The sequence below is a fragment of the Heterodontus francisci genome, chromosome 17, assembly GCF_036365525.1.
Source record: "Heterodontus francisci isolate sHetFra1 chromosome 17, sHetFra1.hap1, whole genome shotgun sequence".
Taxonomy (NCBI): Eukaryota; Metazoa; Chordata; class Chondrichthyes; order Heterodontiformes; family Heterodontidae; genus Heterodontus; species Heterodontus francisci.
Genome location: NC_090387.1, coordinates 74,483,058 through 74,504,292, shown reverse-complemented (window position 1 = coordinate 74,504,292; position 21,235 = coordinate 74,483,058). Strand labels below are relative to the sequence as shown.

The 21,235-nt window shown below is 45.7% G+C and overlaps 1 protein-coding gene across 3 annotated transcripts in view; it reads right to left on the bottom strand.

Annotated features, from left to right (window-relative positions):
• The window catches only part of LOC137379064 (matrix metalloproteinase-15-like), a 163,435-nt gene that overhangs the window by 6,416 nt on the left and 135,784 nt on the right, over positions 1-21,235 (bottom strand). For all 3 annotated transcript variants that reach the window (XR_010976731.1, XM_068049687.1, XM_068049686.1), the window contains exons 8-9: positions 3,794-3,944; positions 2,536-2,651 (exon numbers count right to left, since the gene is read on the bottom strand). Coding sequence is in view for 2 of the 3 variants with exons in the window: in XM_068049687.1 (XP_067905788.1) it covers positions 2,536-2,651; positions 3,794-3,944 (267 nt within the window). In the remaining variant the exon portion in view is untranslated. The remainder of the gene's footprint in view (positions 1-2,535; positions 2,652-3,793; positions 3,945-21,235) is intronic.

Genomic DNA, 21,235 nt, shown 5'->3' with positions numbered 1-21,235 from the left:
ATCACGGCCAGGCAGCTGTGGCCATTTAAAATTTTTTAAAATCTGACATTTTCTTCAGAGGGCACTGCCATGTGATGCCTGCCCACCGTCCTCAACTGGATAGCGGGCCCACTCCCTGGCCATTACTTGGCTGACACTTTAAAAATTGAGGTGGGCGTGTCAGGAACACGTTGTGCGGGGTCAAACCCGCAACTAGTCCCCATGCCGGGTTCCCAAACCCAGAATGGAAATCCACAATTTCTAAATTTGCAGATGATACCAAATTGGGGGATGGGGGGGAGAGAGTGGTTAGTCAACACTGAGGAAGACTACATCAAAATACAAGAAGACATAAAGAAATTTGAAGAATGGGTATATAACTGGCAAATAAATTTCAACATAAATAATTGTGAGGTATTACATTTTGGTAATAAAAATAAGGAGGTCACATATTAGAAAATGAAAATTTAAATGGGGTGGAAGAGCAAAGGGATCTGTGAGTACAAATAGGCCATTATGAAAGCACACCAAGCACTAGAGTTTATTTCCAGAGGGATAGTATTGAAAAATGGAGATATTGTGCTAAACATGTATTGAACCTTGGTTAGACCACACTTGGAGTATTGTGGGTATAGAGGCACTGGAGAGTAAAAAAGATTTACAAGAATCATACCAGAACTGCAAGGTTTTACCCTTCAGGAAAGAATGAACAGGCTGAGTCTCTTTTCTCTCGAAAAGAGAAGGCTGTGGGGTGACCTATTAGTGGTCTTTAAAATTAGGAAATTTTTTGATTGAGTAGCTATAGAGAACATCTTTCCACTTTTTCGGAGGAGCCAAACTAGACGCCATCAATATAAGGTAGTCACCAAGAAATCAAACAGGGAACTCAGAAGAACTTTCTTTACCCAGAGGGTGGTGAGAATATGGAACTTGCTACCACAAAGAATAGTTGACGCCAATGGTACAGATTCATTTAAGGCAAAGCTAAATAGGAATATAAGAGAGAAGGGAATAAGAGGGTTATGCTGATAGAATTAGATGAAGAAAGATGAAAGGAGGATTGAGTGGAGCATAAACACCAGCATGGATTGGTTGGGACAAATGCTCTGTTTCTGTGCTGTATATTCGATTCAATTCTATGAGCTACATTTTATTCAGGTGACGGGGGTTCCAGTGGCGGGCCAGAGGGCAGGGGGGAGAAAAGTGGAGTGAGACCCTGCTTTGGCCTTCCATCAGACCCAGAAGCCATTTGATGGTGGGCAGGCAATTAACAGCCTGCCGTCGGGTCGCTGTCGCTTCAAGGGACGAGCTCTTGCCTCCAGAACTGTCGGCCAATTGGATGGCTGGCAGCTCTGCAGTACCAGCAGTACCACCAGGTGCAGTGGTGACTGCTGGTACTGCAGAAGGCCCTGGCGCACCAAAGGCTGGAGAAGACCCTGGCACAGGTGAATGGGGTTGAGGTCGCCAGGGCTATTCATGCATGCCTCAGAAACGGGGTGGGAGGAAGGGTTGGTGAGGGTGGGGGATATCTTCCCAGAGGGGGTAGCGATCGTGCTGGGGAGCCCACTGGGGGCCCTGGATTGCCCCCAAAGGAGAGACCCTCCCCCCCACCCGACACCGCTAGGAGGTCACTTAACTTACGGTCACTTACGGGCGGCACAGTGGCGCAGTGGTTAGCACTGCAGCCTCACAGCTCCAGGGACCCGGGTTCGATTCTGGGCACTGCCTGTGTGGAGTTTGCAAGTTCTCCCTGTGTCTGCGTGGGTTTTCTCCGGGTGCTCCGGTTTCCTCCCACAAGCCAAAAGACTTGCAGGTTAGTAGGTAAATTGGCCATTATAAATTGTCACCAGTATAGGTAGGTGGTAGGGAAATATAGGGACAGATGGGGATGTTTGGTAGGAATATGGGATTAGTGTAGGATTAGTATAAATGGGTGGTTGCTGGTCGGCACAGACTCGGTGGGCCGAAGGGCCTGTTTCAGTGCTGTATCTCTAATCTAATCTAATCTAACTCGGCCTCGTAAGGGCTTCAATTGGCCTGGGTCAGGAAGGCTGTTCTCGGCCTTCCCCGTCCTGGAAAAAATTGGCAGAGGGCCTGGGCAACATCGCGAATGGCGCCATCTGCCATTTTGTTTGACACCTTGCCTCCATGCCTGCCTCCAAGGCCAGAAGAAAATTCTGCCCTATGTTTGTACAAAACTGGGAATCAGCTGGTCCCTGAAACATACTATGTTCACTGCAACAGAGGAGTCCTGTATGTACTTGGGCATGGATTTACAACATAACTGTTAATGTAAAGCAGTAACTACATGAAAATTTTTACTGTAGTAATACCACTGCATGTCATGCTATTGTTGACCTTCACACTCTTGGCTTTAAAATATGATGCCTTCACGCTTACATCATACAATGAAATCACCATTACCTGAAGTTAAATTCAGTTTCTTTTCATTTAATGAACAGAATCAGGTTCCAGCATTCAACAATACAAGCTCATCAGTTTCAGCTAAACCAGGCTGGCTATTTTTTCATAATTGCCCAATGGATCCTTGCTTACCTCCATCGTCAGTGAGGAAAGCCCCCTTTGGTGACGGTGGGATTCCTTTCCAAACGCTGATAGGCTTTGGATAGCCACTATCTACTGCTCTCCTTTCCTCACTGAAGCGCCAGTATCTGAAATCATCAGAAAGTCTTTTTTTAGTATTCAGTGTTACTGCAGCACTACAGTAAGTGTTTTGCAAACCAGCCCTTCCAACTTCACACTATTCTCTACACAAGGGGAATCAAGTTAGGGTAGTTAAATCTATGTCAAACACCCCAAAAGGGGAATGGAACCAGGTCAGATAAATCAATACAAAGTAACAAACAAGCCAAATGACATATGAATAAATAAATTTATAGAAAGCACTATTTGAAGTGCATTGGCAGGGGCAGCTAACTGAATACCTCTCAGTGCATAAAATGCGTAGAGCAGATTCTCTGTGCTCTTTGAGGTTGCCCTCAGTTCAGATCAGAATTATAGTTTATGCAAGGTTTTAGTGAGTACTTTAAAAGTAAATGTTCCTGCAGAGTAATTAGAGAAATGAAGGTTGTTGTAGTCATGCATTTCTGACTCTGAATCCAGGACTCTCCTCCACAATTCCACCTGAAACATCACAAGATCGCAGCACAGAATAAGGAAGAATTCAGGTGGTGAGTCCTACTGCTACACTTAGCACCCCTACCAGGATTTCTTCCCCTAAACCCACCCCTGCAGGCACTGCTTCTTCATTGCTTGTCATGCACACATGGCAGTGAAGGGAACAGAGAGCAGGTCTACGTCTCTGGAAGATTTCCCTCCCATCCACCACACTTATCCCTTCCCAGGCTGCTACACAGGTGATTTTGGCCCCAGGAAGCAGAGGTATAGGCCCGAAGTTCCTTTAATGGTCCCTTACCACCTCTTCTGGTGTTGCATTGCAGGACCACCATTGGGATTTTTCCACCTGCATACTGCTAGGCTCCCCTTGTTTTTATTGCATGACAGGCTGTCTAGGCTGGACACTATGGATCCTTCTGTAGTATCTAATTTGAATATGTACCATCTGTTGAGAACTGCATCTAGTAATGTCCATCAAATACAGCGATCCATCTAATATTGTCTGCAGGTTTTCAAGGGACATGGATAAAGATGCCCTTTGGGCCAGCATTGAGCCTTTCAGATCAGAAAGAGCCCAGATTTTTCCTCGATATACAGATTCTAAATCAGTAAGAAACCAAACCTAAGCTGTCCCACAATATTTAAAGCGAAGATGTTAATATAACTCAAAGCAGACCTGTCCCCTCTGAAGAAGTATGTCTGACCAGTGATTTCCCACCAGATGGCTGCATCAATCCTGTCATGAGGCATTCCAGCACCAAGCTCCATCAGGTGGCGAGGGTACCCTCGCTCCAACATTGCTTCTTGGAACAGCCAGAATTTATTACCTGGAAATGAAGAAAGAATTCTATTCACCTTTGAACCTAAACTGAATTCTCGTCACCTCTGAAACATGAGATTTTTTGTTTCTATTGTTACGGCCACAAAGACTTTATTTCCAAATTCAGAAAATCAGTTGCATTGGGGAAGATCTTGGGCTGGATTTTACCGGCCCCGCAATGTCAGGGGTCGTGGTGGGGGGGGCCCAGAGAATGGCTCCGGGAGAGGCCCGCCATGGGCCTCGATGGTGGGGGTGAGGCTTTATGGCGGCTCCCCACACCCCCCGCCACTGCCTGACAGTGTCACAATCTGATTATGTGAATGTATTTAAACTAATGAATTAAATACTTACCCGCTCCCGCCGTCAGTCCCGCTTCCATATTGGCAGTGGTGGCCGGCAATCCTGCGGCTTTGGATCTCCATTCGGAACACTGGTTGGGAAGGGGGAGCAGGTAAGTTTTCAGGGCCAGTGGGGATGGGGCTGGCGAGCGTGGTTAAATGCTTTTGATTGGTCCAGGGGGTGGAGGGAAGGGGTAAAGTTCATGGTTTGTTAACTTTGAGCGGAGGGGAAGGTCAGGAGCACAAGATAAGTTTTTTTGGAGCGGGAGAGGGCAAGTAATAAAGTTGATGGTAATTGGGGGCATGTGAGAGGGTAGGGATAACTTTATTTAATTTTAAACACTCATGTAACTTTAAAAATTTAAATTACGTTGAAAGACTGGAAGCCCTTTAAAAATGGCGTCAGCGCCTGCGCCTACGCAATGGTGTCGGATGCCATTGCCGGGGATGAACCGCCCGCTCCCTCCCATGTCATTGGGGGGCATGGTCTGCCCTGGCCATGTAAATCAGCTGCCGCATTTAATATTGCAGCTACTCCGCGGAGTAAATCCCGGGCATGCTGCCGCCATCTTTGAAGCTTACTACTGGTAAAATTCAGCCCCTTGTGTCCTGACTATACTATGAACTGGTTTTCCACAAGATGTACACTTCGACTGAGGTAGAGGAATGAGCTCCTCCCTTAACACCCTAATCCCGGGAATTTCCTTGGGGCTTGTGGTTGTTGGAGGTCAATCATCTCACCTCCACCACATCACTGCAGGAGTTCCTCAGGGTAGTGTCTTGGGCCCAACCATCTTCAGCTGCTTCATCAATGACCTTCCTTCAATCATAAGGTCAGAAGTGGGGATGTTCGCTGATGATTGCACAATGTTCAGCACCATTCGTGACTCCTCAGATACTGAAGCAGTCCGTGCAGAAATGCAGCAAGACCTGGACAATATCCAGGCTTGGGCTGATAAGTGGCAAGTACTCTGCAACCTTAACTTTGATGGCAATTCCAACTGAGCAGGAGAAATCCTGAGGAAGTTCCCTGCACAAGCCCTCCACGCTGCTAAAAGGATTTGGTATAAATGGGTTTCTAGCCAATGAGGAGTACAAGTGCGAAAAGATTAATGCAACAACGTTGAAGCAATTTATGGCCCATTTGTTTCTTCTGGCACTTTTTAAAAATTAATTTCATGGGAGATGGACATCGCTGGCCAGGCCAGCATTTATTGTCCATCCCGCATTGCCCTTGAGAAGATGGTGATAAGCTGCCTTCGTGAACTGCTGCAGTCCATGTGGGGTAGGTACACCACAGTGCTGTTAGCCTGCGACAGTGAAGGAACGGCAATATAGTTCCCAGTCAGGATGGTGTGTGGCTTGGAGGGGAAATTGCATGTGGTGGTGTTCCCATGCATCTACTGCCCTTGTTCTTCTGGGTGGTAGAGGTCACAGGTTTGGAAGGTGCTGCCTTGGTGCATAGCTGCAGTGCATCTTGTAGATGGTACACACTGCTGCCACTTTGCGTCAATGATGGCGGGAGTGAATGTTTGTGGACGGGGTGCCAATCAAGCTTTGTCCTGGATGATGTTGAGCTTCTTGAGTGTTGTTGGAGCTGCATCCATCTAGGCAAGTGGAGAGTATTCCATCACACTTCTGACTTGTGCCTTTTAGATGGTGGCAGGCTTTGGGGAGTCAGGAGGTGAGTTACTCGCTGCAGGATTCCTAGTCTCTGACCTGCTCTTGCAGCCAGGGTATTTATATGGCTACTCTATTTCAGGTTCTGGTCAATGGTAATCTCCAGGATATTGATAGTAGGGGATTCAGCGATCATAATGCCATTGAATGTCAAGGGGAGATGGTTAGATCCTCTCTTGTTGAAGATGGTCATTGCCTGGCACTTGTGTGGCGTGAATGTTACTTGCCACTTGTCAGCCCAAGCCTGGATATTGTCCATGTCTTGCTGCATTTCTACACAGACTGTTTCAGTATCTGAGGAGTCACGAATGGTGCTGAACATTGTGCGATCGTCAGTAAACATCCCCACTTCTGACCTTATGATAGAAGGAAGGTCATTGATGAAGCAGCTGAAGATGATTGGGTCTAGGACACAACCCTGAAGAACTCCTGCAATGATGTCCTGGAGCTCAGATGATTGACCTCCAACAACCACAACCATCTTCCTTTGCACTAGGTACGGTTGCAACCAGCGGAGAGTTTTCCCCCTGATTCCCATTGTCCTCAGTTTTGCTAGGGCTCCTTGATGCCATACTCGGTCAAATGCTGCATTGATGTCAAGGGCAGTCACACTCACCTCACCTCTTGAGTTCAGCTGTTTTGTCCATGTTTGAACCAAGGCTGTAATGAGGTCAGGAGCTGAGTGGCCCTGGCGGAACCCAAACTGAGTGTCACTGAGCAGGTTATTGCTAAGTAAATGCCGCTTGATAGCACTGTCAATGACACCTTCCGTCACTTTACTGATGATCGAGAGAATACTGATGGAGCGATAATTTGCCGGGTTGGATTTGTCCTGCATTTTGTGTACAGGATATACCTGGGCAATTTTCCATATTGCCGGGTAGATGCCAGTGTTGTAGCTATACTGGAACAGCTTGGCTAGGGGCGCAGCACATTCTGGAGCACAGGTCTTTAGTATTATTGCCGGAATGTTGCCAGGGCCCATAGCCTTTCCAGCATCCAGTGCCTTCAGTCATTTCTTGATGTCACGTGGAGTGAATCGAATTGGATGAAGACTGACATCTGTGATGCTGGGGACTTCAGAAGGAGGCCGAGATGGATCATCAACTCGGCACTTCTGGCTGAAGGTTGTTGCAAATGCTTCAGCCTTATCTTTCGCACTGATGTGCTGGGCTCCCCCATCATTGAGGATGGGGCTATTTGTGGAGCCACCTCCTCCTGTTAGTTGTTTAATCTACCAACATTCACGACTGGATGTGGCAGGACTGCAGAGCTTAGATCTGATCCGTTGGTATCGCTTAGCTCTGTCCATCACATGCTGCTTCTGATGTTTGGTATGGAAGTAGTCCTGGGTTGTAGCTTCACCAGGTTGACACCTCACTTTGAGGTATGCCTGGTGCTGCTCCTGGCATGCCCTCCTGCACTCTTCATTGAACCAGGGTTGCTCTCCCAGCTTGATGCCAGGCCATGAAGTTACAGATTGTGGTTGAGTACTATTCTGCTGCTGCTGATGGTCCACAATGCCTCATGGATGCCCAGTTTTGTATTGCTAAATCTGTTTGAAACCTATTCCATTTAGCACGGTGGTAGTGCCACACAACACGATGGAAGGTATCCTCAATGTGAAGACGGGACTTCGTCTCCATAAGGACTGTGCCGTGGTCACTCCTACCAATACTGTCACGGATAGATGCATCTGCAGTAGGCAGATTGGTGAGGATGAGGTCAAGTATGTTTTTCCCAGTTGTTGGTTCCCTCCCCACCTGCTGCAGACCCAGTCTAGCTGCTATGTCTTTTAGGACTCGGCCAGCTCCATCAGTAGTATTGCTACCGAGCCACTCTTGGTGATAGACATTGAAGTCCCCTACCCAGAGTACATTCTGAGCCCTTGCCACCCTCAGTGCTTCCTCCCAGTGGTGTTCAACATGGAGGAGTACTGATTCATCTGCTGAGGGCGGGGGGCGGGGTGGCAGTGCTGGTAGTTGTAATCAGCAAGAGGTTTCCTTGCCCATGTTTGACCTGATGCCATGAGACTTCATGGGATCTGGAGTTGATGTTGGGGACTCACAGGGCAACTCCCTCCCGACTGTATACCACTGTGCCACCACCTCTGTCCTGCCGATGGGACAGGACATACCCAGGGATGGTGATGGTTGTGTCTGAGACATTGTCTGTAAGATATGATTTGGTGAGTATGACTATGTCAGGCTGTTAGAACAGCTGTGGGACAGCTCTCCCAACTTTGGCACAAGCCCCCAGATGTCAGTAAGGAGGACTTTGTCGGGTCATCAGGGCTGGGTTTGCTGTTGTCATTTCCGGTGCCTAGGTCAAAACTGGGTAGTCCGTCTGGTTTCATTCCTTATCGACTTTTTAGCAAGTAGGTACAACTGAGTGGCTTGCTAGGCCATTTCAGAGAGCATTTAAGAGTCAACCACATTGCTGTGGGTCTGGAGTCACATGTAGGCCAGACCAGGTAAGGACGGCAGATTTCCTTCCCTAAGGAACATTAGTGAAACAGATGGGTTTTTACAACAATCGACAATGGTTTCATGGTTTAATTCCAGATTTTTTATTAATTGAATTCAAATTCCACCTTCTGACATGGTGGGATTTGCACCCATATCCCCAGAGTAATACCCTGGGTCTCTGGGTTACTAGTCCAGTGCAATATCATTACGAAACTGCCTCCCCACTTAGGCTTTCATGAACTTTTGCGCAAATAGTTTATCTTTTTCTGCCAGCACCATTACTGAAACCAATTGGTTTTCCAAAGGGAATCTTCTTTCTGAAGTGTTTGGGAAAAGTGGAGGAGTGTGCCAGGCAAGTCGGGCTGTATGAAAGACTCCATGCCTATCTGGTGATATTTGCACACTTATATCTGTAGACTGAAGTCAAAGGGCCTCGGATAGCAGATTATCAGAGCCTAGGGAGATTCAAATTTTTCAGTTAGGTTGTGTCAGCAGTTCTGATGGCACAGATGCAAGTGAAAGCCTGAGTTAACATTCTGCTTCATGTTTCTTCAGAAGCATGCTATGCTATCAGGATGCTGCATAAAAGAAGACATACCAAGGTGATCAGTAGGCAGAAAAGCCCAATTGGCTGTACCTGCCAAAATGTCAACAACCATATCTACAGTCAGTTCTGCACCTACCTGGTAACAATTGTGGGGATCTGTTTTTCACATATCCAATCAGAAGTGTTACCTCCCTGTAGATCACTTCCTAAAGAAACTCAATCATTACAGTTTTATTCCATTTACTACAGGGGTGGAACTATTCCAAATCAGTCTCACCATAAACAAAAAGCCACTTTTGAGATGTATTTCATTCCTTTCTCCTACACATACACACACTGTCAACATCAAGAGGATCCTTATACTGCTACATTACAAGCATTGGTTCTAATGCTCCCTGTGCAAAGGACAAACATGAAGGTAAAGCCAAGCATCATTGTACTGTTACAACCGGGTGAGGAAAGGGTCTCAGGCATCCCTTTCGCCCCTTCTCTGGTTTGATCGCAACGGGATTTATCTTTTAACACACCTCAGTGAACCCTTGTTCCTGTTACTCTAATTACAATTGCAAATGAACCAATCAGATAGGTTTTCTTGAGTTTAAACAAGAAAGATGGAAGTTTATTAACCTTATCACTCTAAACCAGTTAAAATTACTAAAATACATGAAGCATCCACGCTCACATTCATACAAGAGGTACACCCACACACAAATAGATACAGAGGGGAAAAGTAGAGTTAGGAAGTTGAAGTAAAGTCCATAATAAATGGAATTTGAATACTGAGTTGCAGTGTTCTTAGTTTAAGTTAAAGTCTTGAAGTCCTCGCTGGGGCCTCATGCACAATTCCGGCTTGCTTCTCTGGTTCCAGAAGGCTATGGAGAGGTTTTATCCATCCTCTTGGTTGTTGCCTGACAGGGTCTGTGGATTTGAGTAAAAGCAAAATACTACAGATGCTGGAAATCTGAAATAAAAACAAAAAGTGCTGGAAATACTCAGCAGGTCTGGCAGCATCTGTGGAGAGAGAAGCAGATTTAATGTTTCAGGTCAGTGACCTTTCATCAGAACTGTAGATTGTAGACTGTATCTGTAGATTTGAGATTCAGCTGGAGCCGAGATTCCCCTGGGACCTTGCTGAAGAGACAGACAGAGAGGGTGAGAAGTGTTTTCTTCTTGGAGTACAGTTACAGTCTCTTTCCTTTCTTTTCCGAGGCACAATTCACAAATTCAGTGTTACACCAGCAGGTATGTCATGTGACCACCTCTTTGTTTGAAAGCAGAAGTTTCTGGAAGGTTGTTTGAAATTCAAAGTTCTTCCGACATACTTGGTGGGGTGGGTGGGGGGGGGGGCGGTGTTGGCTCTTTCAAAGTCAAAGAGTGTCAATGGCTTTTGATGACCACTATTGACAAATCCATTCTTGTTAACTGAATCAGGGAGCACCCCCATTGTTCCAGCTAGACCGGGTAATTGACCTCTGTCTCTCAGCCGGCCTTTGGCTTCTCATATGCAAATTCCATCTTTAGCTTTTCTGTTCTGCTTTTTAAAAGTTATTTGTAATGTCCAGTAAAAAGTCTCAAGCAGCGTTCCATACGACAAAATTAATATTTTCCATTTGGCATGTGGGGTTTCTGTCACAGTACCCAGAAACAAACCTGTAATTTTCCAGTCAAACACATTGAGGTTGTCTTTAATTTTACCCACACAGCAGACATCTGCAGGTGAGCAGTTAAAAATAAGCAGATTTCTTACCTGCTTGGAACTTCACTCTTTCCTGTCATCTCAGATATAAACCTGCCAAGTTCTGCAGGAAAATGCAGGCAAGAACTTATACGAATCAGGGTCCTATAACATTATTAGGAACCTAATGGGAATTTTATCTAGGCCACGGTAGGGATTTCCCCATCAGGCTGAAGTCCGTTGACAGCTGATGGGAAGAACAAAGAAGCCCTCCAGGTAAATCAAAAAAATGTCCTCTGCTATGAGAAGCAGGCATACCTTTCTGACACCTCCTTCCTGTCACATACCTGACAGCTGATGGGTGGATATGGATTTCCACAGCCAGTAGCCACCATGTACCCTCTTGCCATACAGTCCAGGTGGGAAGTGGACTGGCAGGATTTAAATGAGACCGGACAATTAAAATCGCTGTGGCTACCTACTATCCCTGCCAAAACACTTCTTCATGTTCAAATCCTGTGTCGATGCTACTACTCAAACATTATTTAAGTAAACCAATTCACATATGAATGAGTCAACCACATATGTCAAACAAGGTAACCATATTTCTGCTGAAAAGTTACTGTTATGATTTTCTCTATGGTGAATATGGTTCCAAATAATAATATCACAACTCTTGTCATTTGTAAGTATGTAAGCCTGTCCTCAGCCAAGCATCTTGTACCCACACAAACCATATTAAACAGCTGGATTTGGGGTGCAGTGCACTTGTTATGGCTAAATATCTATTTTGCTGTTAGAATACAGGATGAACTATCACATTGAACAAATGCAGGTGACAGTTTCACTACTATCCCCGCCAGCTGGGTGACATGAGTTGGCTGAATGATTTGAGATGGGGCTGTGACAAAGACAAATTATCATTTCTCGTCCTTCTCTGCCTGTCTGCAGCCTTTGACACAATACCACACCATCCGCCACCAGCACCTCTCCACTGGCGTCCAACTGGGTGGGACTCAATATTCACTTTAAAATTTAGTTGTTGTGTGTGGCCCATTTTTTCAATGTGCAGTCCTTTTAAATTTTTATACACGGCCACGCACACGCACACGCACACATGTTATTTCTCACAAAACAAGACCTGCACGGTACCTTTTGGGCTACTGTGTGGCCAAGCACCCATGCAGCTCAGTGGGAACATTAGTGGAACTGCATTCGCCTGGTTCCATGCTTATCCATCTAATTATAGCCAAAAAATCATCTGCAATGACTTCTCTTTCCAGTCCTGACTGTTACCTCTGGTGTCCCCCAAGGATCTATTCTTGGCTCCCTCCTTTTTCTCATTTACAAGCTGCCCCTCAGTGAAATGATCCCAAAAAAAAGCATCAGTTTCCACATCCACACTGACAACACCCAGCTCTACCTCCCCAGCACTTCACTTGACTTCTCCACTGTCTCCAAATTCTCACACTGCTTGTCCAACATCCAGTGGATGTCCTTCAATGAAATATTGGGAAGATAGAAGATATCGTCTTCGATCCCCGCTACAAACTCAGTTCCCGAGCCAAAGATTACATCCATCTCCCTGGCACTGTCTGAGGCTGAACCAGACTGCCCACAACCTTGCTGTCATATTTGACCCCGAGGTGAATTTCTAACCACATATCCACGCCATCATTAGGACCACCTATTTTCACCTCCATAACATTGCCTGACTCTGTCCTTGCTTCAGCTCATCTGCTGCTGAAACCCTCATCCCTGCTTTCGGTGCCTCTAGCCAACTATTCCAACACACTCGTGGCTGGGCTCCCACATTCTATTCTTTGTAAACTTGGGGTCATCCAAAACTCTGCTGCATATGTCCTAACTCGCACCAAGCCCTATTCAGCAATCAGCCCCTGTGCCTGCCAACTTACATTGGCTCCTTGTTAATGCCTCAATTTTAAAATTCTCATCCTTGTTTTCACTTCTTAAAACCTACCTCTTTAATTACCAAATATCAACTGGAATAATTCTAGAGCAAAGGGTAAGGAGGGGCAGGAATTTCTGAAATGTGTTCAGGAGAACTTCCTTGTTCAGTATGTTCACGGCCCAACTAGAAAGGAGGCATTGCTGGATCTGGTACTAGGAAATGAGGTGGGCAAGGTGGACTAAGTGTCTGTTGGGGAGCACTTGGATAAGAGTGAGCATCATATCATAAGGTTTAGACTCGCAATGCAGAAAAACCGGAGAAAAGTAGGGTAGAACGCCTAGATTGGAAGAGGGCTAATTTCAATGCAATGAGAAGTGATCTAGCCAGGGTAGAATGGAACCAAAGACTGACAGGAAGAGCTGTATCAGAACAATGGATTATCTTTAAGTAAGAGATTTTTCAGGTACAGGCTACGTACACTCCCACGAGGGCGAAAGGTAAAGGAACCAATAACAGGGCTCCTTGGATGATGAGGGAGAAAGACATTATGATAAAACAAAAATGAGGGTGTATGATACATGCCAGGTGAATTCTTCAAGTGAGAACCAGGCCATATACAATAAGTTGAGATGGGAGGTGAAGAGGAAAACTAGGGGCGGCACAGTGGTTAGCACCGCAGCCCCACAGCTCCAGCGACCCGGGTTCGGTTCTGGGTACTGCCTGTGTGGAGTTTGCAAGTTCTCCCTGAGACTGCGTGGGTTTCCGCCGGGTGCTCCGGTTTCCTCCCACAGCCAAAGACTGCAGGTTGATAGGTAAATTGGCCATTGTAAATTGCCCCTAGTGTAGGTAGGTGGTAGGAGAATTGTGGGGATGTGGTAGGGAATATGGGATTAATATAGGATTAGTATAAATGGGTGGTTGATGGTCGACACAGACTCAGTGGGCAGGAGGGCCTGTTTCAGTGCTGTATCTCTCTATGACTCTATCTTCAGCTGCTTCATTAATGACCTTCCTTCAATCATAAGGTTAGAAGTGAAGATGATTGCACAATGTTCAGCACCATTTGCGACTCCTTAGATACTGAAGCAGTCCATGTAGAAATGCAGCAAGATCTGGACAATATCCAGGCTTGGGCTAATAAGTGGCAAGTAACACAAGTGCCAGGCAATGACCATCTCCCCTTGTCATTCAATGGCATTGCCATCGCTGAATTCCCCCACTATCAAAATCCTCGGGGTTATCATTGACCAGAAACTGAACTAGAGTATCCATATAACTAGCGTGGCTAGGTCAGAAACTAGGAATCCTGTGGCAAGTGACTCACCTCCTGACTCCCCAAAGCCTGTCCACCATCTACAAGGCACAAGTCAGGAGTGTGATGGAATACTCTCCACTTGCCTGGATGCAGCTCCAACAACACTCAAGAAGCTCGACACCATCCCGGGCAAAGCAGCCCACTTGATTGGCACCCAATCCACAAACATTCACTCCCTCCACCATCGATGCACAGTGGCAGCAGTGTGTACCATCTACAAGATGCACTGCAGCAATGCACCAAGGCTCCTTAGACAGCACCTTCCAAACCCGCGACCTCTACCACCTCGAAGGACAAGGTCAGCAAATGCATGGGAACACCACCACCTGCAAGTTCCCCTCCAAGCCAAATACCCACTTGCGCTGCAGTGGTTCAAGAAGGCAGCTCACCACTACCTTTCAAGGGCAATTAGGGATGGGCAATAAATGCTGGCCTAGCCAGCGATGCCCACATCCCATGAATGAATAAAAAAAACTGTTTGAGTTAATTAAGGACAGCCAGCACGGATTTGTAAAAGGCAGATCCTGCTTGACTAATCTCATTGAATATTTTGATGAAGTAACAGAGAAGGTTGATGAAGGGAATGCGGTAGAAGTTGTTTATATGGATTCTACGACAGTGTTTGATAAGGTACCACATAAAATGCTGGTTAATAAAATTGAGGATCATGGAATAGGAGGGTCATTGTCCAGTTGGATACCAAAAATTGGCTTAAGGACCGAAAACAGCGAGTTGTGGTGAATGGTTGTTTTTCCAGACTGCAGGATGGTAGACAGTGGTGTTCCCCAAGGGCCAGTGCTGGAAACACTGCTTTTTTTGCTCTAGATAAATGACTTGGATTTTGTAATACAGGGTAGAATCTCAAAACTTGCCGATGACACCGAACTTGAAGGAGTGGCAAACAGTGAGGATGATATGAACGGCCTGCTAGCAGAATGAGCAGAGAGCTGGCAGATGGAATTTAATACAGATAAGTGTGAGGTGATGCATTTTGGCAGAAGGAATAGGGAGAGGCAATATACACTTAATGGCACAGTTCTAAACAGTGCGCTGGAAGAGAGGGACCTGGGGGTGCAGGTGCATCAATCTTTGAACATGGCAGGACATATTGAGAGAGTGGTTAGTAAAGCATATGGGATCTTGGGCTTCATAAACAGAGGCACTGAGTACAAAAACAGGGAAGTTATGCTGAACCTTTATAAAGCTCTGGTTAGGCCCCAACTGGAGTATTGCATCCAGTTCTGGTCATCACACTTTAGGAAGGATGTGAAAGTCCTTGAGAGGGTACAGAGGAGATATAGCAGAATGATTCCAGGGCTGGGGGATTTTAGTTACAAGGTAAGGTTGGAAAAACTGGGGTTATTCTCCTTAGAACAAAGGAGATCGAAGGGAGATTTGATAGAAGTGTACAAGATTATGACAGGCTTAGATAAGTTATACAAGGAAAAACTATTCCCATTAACAAATGGTACGAGGACTAGGGAACACAGATTGAAAGTTTTGGGCAAAAGATGCAAGTGAATATGAGGAAGAACTTTTTTACGCAGCAGGTGGCAATGACCTGGAACTCGCTGCCCACAAGAGTGGTGGAAGCGGAGACAATCATAGGGAAGTAGGAACATAGGAAATAGGACCAGGAGTAATCTATTCAGCCCTTCGAGCCTGCTCCGCCATTCAACTAGATCATGGCTGCTCTTCTACCTCATCGCCATTTTCCCACACTCTCCCCATATTCCTTGATATCTTTAATATCTAGAAATCTATCGATCTCTGTCTCGAAGATACTCAATGACTGAGCTTCCACAGCCCTCTGGGATAGAGGATTCCAAAAATTCACCACCCTCTGAGTGAAGAAATTTCTCCTCAGCTCAGTCTTAAATGGCCTACCTCTTATTCTGAGACTGTGTCCCCTGGTTCTAGACTCACCAGCCAGGGGAAACATCCTTTCTGCACCTACCCTGTCAATCCCTGTAAGAATTTTGTATGCTTCAATGAGATCATCTCTCATTCTTCCAAAATGTAGAGAATTTAGGTCCAGTCTCCTCAATCTCTCCTCATAGGACAATCCCACCATCCCAGGGATCAGTCTGGTGAACCTTCGTTGCACTCTCTCTATGGCAAGTATATCCTTCCTTAGGTCAGGAAAGGAAAACTGTACAAAATACTCCAGCTGCGGTCTCACCAAGGTTCTATACAATTGCAGCAAGGCTTCTTTACTCCTGTACTCAAATCCTCTTGCAATAAAGGCCAACAGACTACTTGCCTTCCTAATCAATGACTTCAAAAGGAAATTGGATGGGCACTTGAAGGAATTAGACTTGCAGGGCCATGGGGATTGAGCGGGGGAGTGGAACTGACTGAATAGCTCAGTCAAGAGCCAGCATGGACCTGATGGGCCAAATGGCCCATAAAGCGACTTTATGAAGTGACATAAATGACTTTATGACTCTAATATCTCTTCATGTGGTTTGGTGTCAAATTTTGTTTTATAAAGCTCCTGTGGAGCACCTTGAGACATTTTATTACGTTAAAGGTGCTAACATAAATACAAGCAGTTGTTGTTGTCATCGTCAGGACGAAGGCAGACTGGTAGATGGAAGTTCTGCTCCACTGAACCTCTGTCATTAGAGCAGGGCACCAGTAGTTCCAAGCCCAAAAAGTTCATTTTAAAACTGGATATAAAAAATTTGGTCTTGGAGAATGGGAATAGATTGTACAGGCAAAATACTCTTGCTGCACATGCAGAGACTTCCACACATGCTGTGTGAGCTCTTTAAATGGCGTGAAAAGAAACTGAATCCCATTCAGTCAGTATATTATTTAAGACTTTTCTAAGCTAAGACACACAGTATTGATTGCTGGACTAAGATACAATCCTAAAATAATATCTCACTATTGCTATTCTTTGACTGAAAACATTTACTGTTGATCATTTTCAGTACTAGAGACTTTGCTAAAACATTACTTCTGGACCTCTGAAACTTTTACGCCCTGTTCCCTTTCCACAGCTTGCCTCTGTCCAATTTTGGATTTGGCAAAGGGCAACAGTATTATCCATACGCTGTGTAGTTTCACTCACAGTATGTGTGCTTGTAAGGAAATGGAATCTATAAACAGCCATCTGGGAGTGCTCATGTGATGCAGAGGCTGCATCACCCACAGCTGCTCTATGCTTATGACTGGGAAATCTGTATGTTCAGTCCTGACCCTCTATGCAAAATGTTGCTGTCTCATCCTGCCAGGAAACAACGGTAAATTACACAACAAACACATATTTTCCTGCATTTTACACCAAAACCTCCTGAAATAGCAGATAAGGATCCCTGCCACTCCCTACCTATGGAATAATCTATTGTTGGACAAATAGAGAAAACAGAAAAAGGTTGAAGGTCAAAGGTTAAGGTGTCCTAAATTTTTTTTTAAAGAAGCTTTCTTATACAGTTTGCATTGTCAGTTAGTTCCACCACTGTCCTCTCATCTGCTCTGCAGGGCACACAGAGGCAAAGGGACACAAACACACAGAGGCGAACTTTAATTCCCCCCACCAGGTGAAAACCGGGCAGATAAAATGGAGTGAATGAAATGCCAACAACAAAAACTTGCATTTACATAGCATCTTTAAGACAGTAAAATGTTCCAAGGCACTTCACAGGAGCATTATAAAACAACATTTGACAAAGAGCCACATAAGGAGATATTAGGGCAGATGATCAAAACTTGGTCAAAGAGGCAGTTGAAGGAACGTCTTACAGGAGGACAGAGAGGTAGAGAGGCAAATAGGTTTAGGGAGGGAATTCAGAGCTCATGGCCAAGGCAGCTGAAGGCATGGCTGTCACTGATGGAGTGATGAAAATCGGGCATGTGCAAGAGTCCAGAGGGTTGTAGGGCCAGAGAAGGTTACAGAGATAGGGAGGGGCGAGGGTATGATGGGATTTGAAAACAAAAATTTTAAGATCGAGGCACTTCTGGATCAGGAGTCAATGTAGGCCAGTGAGCACAGGGGTTATGTGAGAACAGAACTTGGTGCGAGTTAGGATGCAAGCAGAAGAGTTGTGGATGAGCTCAAGCTTATGAAGGGAGGAAGATGGGAGGCCAGACAGGAGAGCATTTAAACAGGAAGGTATCAAGTCTAGGGGGACGGTAACAAAGTGGTAATGTTGCTGGACTAGTGATGCAGAGGCTGGGACTAATGCTCCAGGGACATGAGTTCAAATCCCACCATGATAGCTGGGGGAATTCAAATTCAATTAATTAATAAATTTGGAATAAAAAGCTATTCTCAGTATTGATGATCATGAAACTACTGGATCTTTGTAAAAACCCATCTGGTTCACTAATGTCCTTTAGGGAAGGAAATTTGCCATCCTGACCCAGTCTGGCCTACATGTGACTGCAGACCCATAGCAATGTGGTTGACTCTTAATTGCCCTCCGAAATGGTCTAGCAAGCCACTCAGTTGTATCAAAACACGATAGAAAAGTTAAATAAGAATAAAACCAAACAGACCACCCGGCATCGACTTAGGCACTGGAAACGACAAAGACACACCTGCCCAGTTGATCCTGCAAAGAACTCCTCACTAACTTGGATCATTGGGATCTCTTCTAGTGCAGAGGTGACCTGTACAAGAAGGACAGGTTGCATCTGAACTGGAAGGGGACCAATATACTTGCGAGGAGGTTTGCTAGTACTACTCGGGAGGGTTTAAACTAGTCTTGCGGGGGGGGTGGGACCCAAAATAGTAGTCTCTCCGATGAGATAGATGAGGCAAATGTAGGTGTTAAAGCAAGTCCAGTAGGCAGGCCGGGCAGGGGCAGGACAGGGAGCGTGGAAGGTCTGGTAGGCTAAACTGCATTTACTTTAATGCAAGAAGCCTTACAGGTAAGGCAGATGAACTCAGAGCATGGATCGGTATGTGGGATTGTGATATTATAGCTATTACGGAAACGAGGTTGAGGGATGGGCAGGACTGGCAGCTCAATATTTCAGGGCACCGATGCTTCCAGCGTGACAGAGGTGGAGTTAAGAGAGGAGGGGGAGTTGCATTATTGATGAGTGAGGACATCACGGCAGTAGTTAGAGAGGATATCCCGGGGGGGAACATCCAGCGAGGTCATATGGGTAGAACTTAGAAATAAGAAAGGGGTGATCACTTTGATGGGATTATACTATAGGCCCCCCAATAGTCATAGGGAATTGGAGGAGCATATATGTAGGGGAATCACAGATAGGTGTAGGAATTATAGGGTTGTAATAGTGGTGATTTTAACTTCCCTAATATTGACTGAGACTGCCTTAGTGCCAAGGGATCAGATGGGGAAGAATTTATTAAGTGTGTCCAGGATAGTTTTCTGAAGCAGTATGTGGATGGCCCTACTAGAGAAGGGGCTACACTCGACCTTCTCTTAGGAAATGAGGCTGGGCAGGTGGTTGATGTGTCAGTGGGGGAGCACTTTGGGACCAGTGACCATAACTCTATTAGCTTCAAGATAGTTATGGAAAAGGATAGGACTGGTCCTCAGGTTGATTTCCTAAATTGGGGGAAGGCTAATTTTGATGGCGTCAGACAGGAACTCTCAAAAGTTGAATGGGAGGGGCTGCTTACAGGTAAAGGGACGTCTGGCAAGTGGGAGGCTTTTAAAAGTGAGTTGGAAGAGTTCAGGGCCGGCATGTTCCTGTTAGATGGAAGGGCATATGTCAGGTATAGGCAGCTGGGATCAAGCGAGTCCCTCAAGGAGTAAAGGGGATGTAGGACTACACTTAAGAAGGAAATTAGGAGGGCGAAAAGGGGCCATGAGATTTCCCTGGCAGATAAGATAAAGGAGAATCCTAAAAAATTCTATCAGTATATTAAGAGTAAAAGGGTAGCTAGGGAGAGAGTAGGTCCCCTTAAGGATCAGTGTGGTAATCTATGTGTGGAGCCACGGGAAATAGGCGAGGTCTTAAATGAATACTTCTTGTCTGTATTTACCGTGGAGAAGGTCATGGAAGCTATTGAGTTCAAGGGAGGGAACAGCGATATCCTGGAGCATATCAACATTACAAAGGAGGTGGTGTTGGAGGTTTTGAAGCGCATTAAGGTGGATAAATCCTCAAGGCCTGACCAGGTGTATCCTAGGATGCTATGAGAAGCAAAGGAGGAGATTGCTGGGGCCCTGGCAGAGATTTTTGTATCATCGTTAGCCACGGGTGAGGTACCGGAAGACTGGAGGATAGCTAATGTTGTGCCTTTATTTAAAAAGGGCAACAGGGATAAGCCAGGGACCTACAGGCCGGTGAGCCTTACATCAGTAGTGGGAAAGTTATTGGAAGGGATTCTGAGAGACAGGATTTATATGCATTTGGAAAGGCAAGGTCTGATTAGGGATAGTCAGCATGGCTTTGTGCGTGGGAAATCATGTCTCACGAATTTGATTGAATTTTTTGAGGAGGTGACCAAGAGGATTGACGAGGGCAGGGCGATGGACATTGTCTACATGAACTTTAGCAAGGCCTTTGACAAGGTCCCGCATGGTAGACTGGTCCTGAAGGTTCATACACATGGGATCCAGGGTGAGCTAGCAAATTGGATACAAAATTGGCTTGGTGATAGAAGGCAGAGGGTGGTAGTGGAGGGTTGTTTTTCAGATTGGAGGCCGGTGACCAGTGGTGTGCCACAGGGATCGGTGCTGGGCCCTCTGTTGTTTGTCATATATATTAATGACTTGGATGTGAATGTAGGGGGCATGATTAGTAAGTTTGCAGATGAAACCAAAATTGGTGGTATAGTGGACAGTGAAGAAGGTTGTCTAAGGTGACAACAGGATATAGATAAACTGGGAAAGTGGGCAAGGGATTGGCAAATGGAATTTAATGGAGACAAGTGCGAAGTGATGCATTTTGGGTAGTTAAACCAGGGCAGGACATATACAGTGAATGGCAGGGCCCTGGGGAGTGTTGTTGAGCAGAGAGACCTTGGGGTGCAAGTACATAGTTCCCTGAAAGTGGCAACACAGGTAGACAGGGTGGTGAAGAAGGCGTATCGCATGTTTGCCTTCACCGGCCGAGGCATTGAGTACAAGAGTTCGGACGTCATGTTACAGTTGTACATAACATTGGTTAGGCCGCATTTGGAATACTGTGTGCAGTTCTGGTCGCTGCACTACAGGAAAGATGTGATTAAGCTAGAGAGGGTGCAGAAAAGATTCACAAGGATGTTGCCTGGTTTGGAGGGCTTGAGTTATAAAGAGAGATTGGATAGGCTGGGTCTGTTTTCCCTGCAGCGAAGGAGGCTGAGAGGGGACATGATAGAGGTATATAAAATTATGAGAAGCATAGATAGGGTAGATAGCCAGAGTCTGTTTCCCATGGTAGGGGTGACTAA